The sequence below is a fragment of the Ptychodera flava genome, chromosome 21 (genome assembly GCF_041260155.1).
Source record: "Ptychodera flava strain L36383 chromosome 21, AS_Pfla_20210202, whole genome shotgun sequence".
NCBI lineage: Eukaryota > Metazoa > Hemichordata > Enteropneusta > Ptychoderidae > Ptychodera > Ptychodera flava.
Window position 1 is genome coordinate 1165412 of NC_091948.1, and position 9295 is coordinate 1174706.

General features: G+C 39.0%; 1 protein-coding gene across 1 annotated transcript; it reads left to right on the plus strand.

Annotated features, from left to right (window-relative positions):
- Positions 1 to 3073: 3073 nt before the first annotated feature.
- Positions 3074 to 3607, plus strand: LOC139122164 (dynein light chain Tctex-type protein 2B-like). Its single transcript, XM_070687582.1, has one exon. The coding sequence runs from the start codon at positions 3074 to 3076 to the stop codon at positions 3605 to 3607; it is 534 nt and encodes a 177-aa protein (XP_070543683.1).
- Positions 3608 to 9295: the final 5688 nt, after the last annotated feature.

Genomic DNA, 9295 nt, shown 5'->3' on the forward strand with positions numbered 1-9295 from the left:
CAATGGCCATCCGTACAGCAAGGTATCTAGAGTTGCATGCTGTTGTAAATGAAGAAAAAGTTTAGGAGTTTTTGAACCACAGAAATATGATCATTTTTCGCAGTTTACAGAAAGGTTTAGCTTTAGTATTAATCGTGAATGAAAGTATAAGCACATCCTTTGTACATAATTTGAATGGTCTTCAGTAGACTTGAGTTATTGGAGCTGGCTAGTCGAGGACAAAATCTGTTTACGACCCCCAAAGATACTCGTAAACATGCACAATGCATTACTTCAGTCTCTTGTACAGTTTACAGCACACTGTGAAGTAAAGTTGTAGCAGTTAATCATCCACTGAGCGATTTTGTGTTGAAGTAATCTTTGTAGTTTGAGCTTCTGCTATGTAATGAACTATGTGCATAGACACTTGAAACACTGCTGCATACTCTGATGTTTTTATTTTTCCCAAATAATGCTTCTCAACGGTAAAATCGACCAAAATATGTACTCACCAGAGCTTTCAGTGCAGGCTGTCATGGCGGCTGCCATCTTGAAAATACCCACAATGCAACATGTTTTTTACTCATGTAGGGTGTTTTCATGCTCAGCCCAATGTTTTTTTCTCTCATGTAGGGCGTTTTCACGCTCAGCCTAATGTTTTTTTTGCTCATGTAGGGTGTTCACATGCTCGGCTTAGCTCTCTATGGGAGCCCTGTAGTACAAAGACAACATTTGAAGACAACCGCGATGTGAAGTCAATAACAGAGCACTATGGCTTGACAGGTTTATCATGTATTGCTAACTTTCAGTTACAGCCTCAACGTTCATGTCTGTTTGACATGTCGTCAAAATATGATTTATGGACAAATAATGACTAAATATATAGTAAGTGATATATTATCTGTTATAAGGTAACTATAATGGAAATGTCCGTGATATGAAATGTAACCTGCTTCATCAGGTGTGCCCCAGGGTTCACTCTTGGGGCCACTACTTCTTGTTATGTTTATTAATGATATTTCACTGTTAGACATTTCTGCAAAGCTAAGCTTGTATGTCGACGATGCTAAGATCTATCGCACCATCACATCCCTCGTTGACTTTGTCATGTTACAGCAAGAACTTGATAAATTTGCTCAATGGTGTAAAAACTGGAAGCTGTCACCTAATATCAGTAAATGTAAATTTATCAGTTTTACACTTAAGAAAAGAGTCATTTCCTCTCTTGATTACTCCATCAATGGTACTCCTCTTCAACGGGTCTCTGTTGTCAAGGATTTGGGCATTTACCTTACTTCCAATCTTAATTATTCTTTTCACATCAATAACATTGTTTCTAGAGCCTTCAAATCTATTGGTTTTATTAAGCGTCTCTGCCAGCCATTCAATGACATATCAGCAATTATTTCTCAATATTTTGTTTATGTAAGATCTATTCTAGAGTATGGCTCTGTTTTGTGGTCACCCCACCAGCAGGTCCTGTCAGAAAAAATTGAGCGAGTACAAATTTAAGTTTGTGAAGTACATTTGTCGTAAATTTAATGTTCACTGCAGCAAATCTAGCTACCCATTTTATTGCAGAATCCTGAACATTCCTAAGTTATACAATAGAAGACTTACCCTTGACATGTGCTTTTTAAACAAAATAATCCATTCACATTATGATTCACCAAATATTTTAAATCAAATCTGCTTTATGCCCCCAGTAGAAATTTACGCAAGAAACCCCTTTTTAAACCAGACTTGTGTTCTGTTAATTGCAGAAAATTCTCGACAGTGCCCAGATGCACGTCTGTTTTTAACGATATCTCTTTCAAATGTAATATAGATATTTTTTCTACGCTGTGTAGTTTTAAAACTATTCTATCCAGTCATTTTAATAGTTCTCTTTTTTGATTTGTGTATTTTTTTCAATTTAATGTAACGTGTTACTTTTATGGTTGTCTTGTACATCTGTCTTGTGATGTTGTGACTTTTTTGTTTCGCAGATCTGTTAGTGAGTTTGCCCGTTGATCTGTGTATCAAATAAAATAAAATAACATAAAATAAAAATAACCATTGTATGTCAACAGTGTTGATATTGGTGATGCTGATTGTCGGTGATTTGCGAGGGTTGATGTCAACGTTTTATTACATATTTTTCCATGTAACCCACCTGAAGTGATTACCGGTAAGAAGTGAACGGCACTTCATTTTGCAGTGCGTTTTTTTAATTGACCGTTAAGTCAACATCGTTATTATGGTGGCCAGGACAGCAGTCAATAAGAATAGTTTTCGACTACAGCAATCATTTGTGTAACTTATACGCAGAAATAACATTCCATCCAACCTGTTAAATATACACCTTGTTTTCACTGTGTACCGAAACATGTTGAGACCGCATTCGATAACAAAGTTGCCTGCGGCTAACTTCTCTTCACACACACACACCGACCGCTGATCGATTATGACAAATCATCCTCTGAACATTGGCGAGAACAAGCCCGTGAAATATCCAGATATAGAACTCCACCGAACCGTTTACGTGTTAAACTAGTGATAATGAAGTCACAAGATCTTGTTTCGGTGAAAATACAGGCAAACGTTGCTGACAATGACTGATTAGTCATGTGTTTAGCCAATAGCAAAGTGGGTTTGGTGTGTGTGGGCATAGTTCACTGTTTTGCCACAACAAAAGCCACTTGTCACGAACATCTGCATATGTGTCTCCAGAAACCAGCTCCAACAAAGAGTCAGGTCTGTTCGTTTGTTTGTTCTCCTCTTGCAAACTCTATAATTGTGTGAGTTTTGTCTTCTTTTCTCACTGACTGTGCACACACACGAGCTGAAAGGGCTACCTCCATTGTGGTGAATGCCTACTATTTGGTGTAGGAAAAGCGCTGGTGACATAGCAACGCGATTACTGGTCAACTCCGTCCCGAGATCACAGTCAAGTGTCGGACGACCATCAGTTGCATTCACAGGAAAACCCTTGAATGATAAAGTCGGCGAACTCTTCTGAGCGAGAATAATGTCAGCAGTTGCAGAAACGGAGGGGCAAGATTCTTCACCCGGACGCCCAGTCTCATTAGCGTCAAACTTTTCGTCAGCAATCATGGCAAGACGGACATCAACCGTTTCCACGCCTTCTGAGGGCACGTCTGCTTTGAAAACAGGTGGTGGTGGTCTAGCTTCGTTTCGTCGACTCTCCAAAAGAATGTCGATGTGGGGAGCACTGGGGAAAGCCTTGACCGAGAAAGAGAAGCCGAAGCCCGTCGTACCCAAGGTGAAACTGGAGAATACGTACAGGCTGGAGCCGGACCCATCCATGACATTCAACACAGCTCGAGTGAGGAGGATGATGAACAATGTCTTGAACGCCCAGCTCCAAGGGAAAGAATACGACCCTAAAACAACATCCATGCTAGCTTCCAAAATCTCGGACACCATCAAGCACAAGGTAAAATTGATGAACTTCAAAAGGCACAAAGTTGTGGTCTACGTAACGATCGGCACAGTCAGCGGGCAGGGAATTACAGCGGCTAGTTTGTGTCTCTGGGATACAAAAACTGATGACTTTGCTTCGGTCACATATGAAAACTCCTCGTTGTTTGCTATAGCAAACGTGTATGCAACTTACTACGAATAATTACTACCATATTTACATGTAGTTGTTCATTTCGAAGAAAAAAAATCTACTGGTGGTCTAGATATTATTGGTTGTGATGATACTTGCCACGCACACTCGACAGAAAAATCATGACAAGCCCTATTGGCAAATTTAGTGAATTCAGTATATTTGTATCTGTTTTTATGGTTAAGTATATGTCATCGCAAAATTTTTGATATGTAAAGTCAGAGGATAGATTAAGTTTAAAAACCAACAATCTACTGGGAGATAAAACAATTATTTACACTACAAAACAAAGGCCGAGTTTTGTTATGAGCATCTACCGGTTATATGTACCAAACATTGCGGTATTGCTGGGTGTGATGTTGCGTCCGCATTTTTGTACGGGGTTGTGACCGATACATGTGACCGAAAGTGATTAAGTTCTGTTTGAGACTTGTACTGGGGACGTCGCAATCGATGGATGGATGCAACGACAAGTGACAACAAATGTGTGTTTGAGACGCACACTGACACCGTTACTGTAATGGCCGGCTTGGTGATGTTTGCATATGCCTGGATAGCACTTGAAAACAAACGCAAGCAAGCACACTTGGCCTGTTTTCATTCGAGTCAGCTCCATTCACCGAGCGAAACAAATCCAGAATAGCTCCGGGGAAGATAAACGACCGCAGTGTTTACTCATGATCTATTTCCAACATTTAGGGTGTCGCCATGGTCACCACATTATACAAGTAGAACTAATCTGATTTCACGAATAGATGTGTTTATGTCATAGTTATGGCCACCAAGTGCATTAATTGATAAGACACGGCGTCTTTTTTTCCGTCTTCAGTGTGATATTCCCCAAATCGACTTGTAATCCGCCCGGGGGAATGCTAACTATGTTGCCTCATCAATCAACCTTTCAATCTTACCCACAAATCCTTGGGGCAGTGCAAATTCTTGAATACAGCGACCACAATAGATGCTTGGGACAGCATTGCGTAATTGCTCCGTGGCGGATTTACCCAAGGACTTATTTCCAAACAGTCAGTTTCACCTATTATACCAAAGATTAGTGACCGTTTTGATTTACAGAATCGCAACCAATGAGGGTAGTCTGTATTAACCAACTGAAGGTGTAAATAACGCTAATATCATGTTTCAACTCGGTATTATAAGATTAATTACCGTTGGCAAAAAACTATTTTACCATAGACAGAAGAAGCCCTATCTCGCTTCTACTGTTTGCGCTTTTACCGACGAATTTGTGTTTGATAACTTATTAGTAACCTATTTACTACGCAAAGTAAAAGTATACATGTAAAGATTAACAGTATCCTCCGTATTGAATAAAAAGAACATTATTTGCATAGTGATCGATTGTTGGCAGCGTTGTCATTTTCAGCTGTAACTCAGCTGTTTAGTTTACTTTAATAATATCTTTCTTCTGCCTACAGTAATTTGTAGTTTCTTGTTCTACTTCAAGAATAATATAGAAATGACCTGTGTCCAGTGTGTCATTGAATGTGTCAACACAACGTCCAGTTGTTGACTACTGAATTTTAATCCGAATTAGAATTTCTTTGTCAAAAATATTATTGCATATTGTATATAACGCATCACGGTGAAAAGGCTCACACTTTTCAAAAAGAAAATGATTTTATTTATATAACGAAAATAATTGTTGTGTTTAAAAAGATATGGATGTTGTCCCTCCAAGTACTAGGTACATCATTGTCACGGAATAATGGAAAGCACATTTCGGCCTCGGACAACGTAAGATTTTGTTGACGATCTTTAGTATATGTCCTTCATAATTGACATTACCAATGTCAATAACTTAAATGGTAATTCGAACACGTGTCCACGAAGAGATGTTATCCTATCACCACAGAGCATGTCATATTAAAGTGGGGCATTTTACTGACTTTGGGTTGATAACTGTAAGGTAAAACGCGCCTCAGGGACAGATATTCGGACTCTCAAACTTTTATAATTCTTTCTGATCTACCACTTCTGGGGGTTCTTTTTAAAGGTCTTGGTGAAAGAACAATTTTCACGGTCTTAGTTTTTCGAAAATCAACAATTTTATTTCTCTCTGTAGAGTTAACACAGGGATGGCGGCTATTTTTGAATTTCAAATAACGGTAAATCTTGGGTAATTTGTTTCTCTAGAAACAAAATTTGCACGGTGACCCCGCATATTTATTCTTGATTTTGAAAGAGTATGGTTGAAAGATTCCTTGAGGAAAGTTTGAGCAAAAGTTTAAGTCTTTCGCTTTCGGGGCGAATACTACCTTAAGAAGAAAGTTGGCAGAGTGAGGGGCGACATTGTTCATGTCCTGACGCTAATATGAAAATAACGGTCAATTTGGATTCCTTATCTGAACAATGCGACCTTAACCACACACAGCAGACATTGTTTTAATTAGAGAAAGTCAGGATCACTTCAAGTTCTTACTCGAAAAAAATTCACAGGGGGCGACATTGTTCCCGGCTCCACACTGCTGACCAAATAAGCTATCAAAGAGGTAGTTCCAATTACTAATTGGAACATTTCATCCTTACTACAATTGATATTGTTTCAAGGGGAGCAAGTGAAAATTTGTAAAATTACGCTGGTGCACTTGCAACGATTCATGAGTGATAGACGGAAATTCAGATTACGGACGGGCTGGATTTTCACAATGTGTGAACTCATTACTCATGAAAGATTTATTCTCGCTTTCTGTGTGATAATTTGCTCGCTTTCGAAGTAATCTTTTGTATGATCAATTAATTCATACCAACCATGCAAACACAATATGATTGCTCTGTCACAATTAACTTTGAGGTCGCGGTGATGGAAAAGCTTAACATAATGAGACCATGATCACGCCTCCTCATTAATGGCACTATTATTATGAATAGTGGTTTCAATTGAATCGACGAAATTAGTAAGCTATTGTCATCCATAGAAATCAACATGTACGTGATGAGACTGGCTGCATCAAGATGTCGAATAATTTTCCTAACGAAACATGACTTTTCTTTCCGTTTTGACACAGAGGGGGAATCGGGAAAGGTTCTTGCATCATGTATTTTTCGGTATCAATAATCTTGCGTAAAAGACAATCAGTAGTGACTCACTTTGAGTCACTTCTTGCAACTACTTACCATGTTTCCAAGAATTCAGTTATACGAAAGTGGTTGAGCTGGGTGAGCGTATGGATAGAGTTGCCATGACGAACGCTTTGTGAGCGAGGTGTACTTTGAATTCTGGGATCGCTAAACTTCATCGAGCCTATTTATGACACACATGGCTTTATTAAGTTACCTTAACGACATCTAAGTAGCAATATTCAACGATACATTATATAAATGTATAGCAAGACTTCCTTTTTTTAGTATCCTCCCCAGTATTTCGGGACATTTCTCACAAATCTGAACGGTTTAGAGCTAAAGCCCTGTTTGCTGTATCTTTCTGCGTTTTTTGATAAGATGAGTTGAAGGCAAAAAGCAACGCATGTAAATAAGTTAAACTTTACCGAAAAGTGACCACAGACCGTTTTTTCAACTGCGGAACGTACAACTTACAACTCCTGGAAATAATTTTAAAAAATGCAAGTCAAATGTAGGGCACAAGAAACTGACATTTTTAAATATGGCTTGAATTCTCTGACAATTCACCCGATGAATTTTTGACGCAATTTTGACAATATAGCTGAATAATGCAAATCCAAAACATCTCTCCAAAGATTAGATGATAACTTTAGAGGCACGCATGTTAAAAGATAGGGCTAACGGGGCTTTGGGAGTAGTTTTAGTGTTAGCGTTAAATTAAAACATGAAGAATGTTAGAGGGAGGGCTTTCAGGATGTCTTACCATTCAATTCAAGACGCTGGTCGATCGCTCAACCCAAGAAACCAACTTTGGGGATAATGAACGTTGTCACAGTGACCTGAAGTGTTGAGAGAAGAATTACACCGTCTGATAGATTGAAGTGTTTAATCCTGCTGATATTAATACATGGCACGAGTTGACTCTGTTTGGAAAGCTCGTGTTACACTCTGATGATGTTAGTAACATAAGGCAACAGTGCGGTGTGGTCTTGGATTGCCCTTGTGTGTACAACTTAAATTGTTGCAAAGTTGTCTACTTTTTATTGGCGATTCCCTCTCCAACAATTCACCCAATCACAAAATGTTATCAATAATTTGAAGGGAAATGTTTTCAGGGAGTTTACACAGAAATTGTTGCAAGTTGGTTTCGCTTAGAGAGTCTTGATTGATCCCGTTGAGAATTTACCGATTTTAATAGCAAATGGAATCAGATTCCAAAACTTGTATATCAACGTGTGAGGGCGCTTTCGCACACAAAAAGCACAGTTGCCCATCTGAAGAGGAGAATGCAGGAGAAGTAAGCATGTTTTAGGTTGAATATGAAGATATATACACAGACAAAATTCACAGCGATCTGTAGAGAATCAGAGCGTGTATGTTTTTACAGCTTAAAATATTTCTTCTTGATACAAGTAAAGGCTATATATTAGCCTATACAGCACAAGAGGCCCCTTCTGAACGGCTGAAAACAGTTGATTCAGAATTGCCGCTGCTCTCCTTAGCAGTCGTAAGTCGCAGTCGTAGTCGTCGTCGTCGTATGTGAGAGATAGAATGCATGCGGTAGCTGATAGTACATTCAATAAAACTATATGTGCATCAGGTAGTTTTCATCCGGGTCCTTTCTTCATTTCTTGCCATTTCTTGCCTTTGATTATCCATTGAACTCGACGTTGACATTTTGTCTTGAGACTTTAGAAAGTTTTTTATTATTCTAGTTCTAGATGGTTTCTTCTTATGGTACACTGAAATGATATAAACAAATTGTATTCATTTGAAATGAAACAATTTAAGCGCAAATTATACGCTTGTGGCACTTGTTTCCCATAATGAGTTTCAATATTGCAGAGTTTCTCCCAAATTACGGTAAGTTTACGTAGAACCGTGTTGATCTTGACTGATACCAATATTGTCTAGGGTAGCACACTGTTGATCAACTGTTTTACTGTAGCATGAGCTTTCAAAGACAACAGTTTCCTTCATCAGATGCACTTGCAGAATGGACAAAGAAGCACAAGACCAAATGCATTGTGGGTAATAGACAATACCAAATTACGGATAATCTGAGCAGACTACCACTTAACCCCCTTTGGAATATGCTAGTACAAAGCGAAGAAGGGTATTCCATTGACCCTTGCCCTGCATCCATATGCAGTGGGTGCAGTTTGAATAGAAAGGTGCATTCAGTGACATGAGACAGTGACTTTCCCAGCTGGAATATTCACTTCGGAGAGACTGCCTTGAATACGTGAGTTATTTCACAGTCCGCCCTTGGAGGGACCGCGGTTATTTCCATGGTCTTGATGGAAAGAAGGGCGGAATTAGGTGTGGGGATATTATGCCGTAGATGGCGCACTCCACTCATGAGAGAAAGCCTATATTCATACCGCTTCGAAAGCCCAGTGGTGGAAGTTACAGGAAAGGCTGGGTACCCATGCTTGTTCAAAACCTCCCTGAGCTGTGATTTTCAAACAAAAATAACACAATTATCGTGAGAAATATAGGAGAAAAATATACCCGGAACACACCTCCAGGTTTATAAAATCTAGGAGTGGGTGATATAATTGCTAAAACACCCATGTGAGTTGAATAGAGCAATGAGATTTTCTTGACACATCGATA

What these genes read in the sequence shown, in the direction of transcription:
- LOC139122164 (XM_070687582.1), top strand. Translation starts at nt 3,074, where the DNA reads ATGGCAAGACGGACATCAACCGTTTCCACGCCTTCTGAGGGCACGTCT.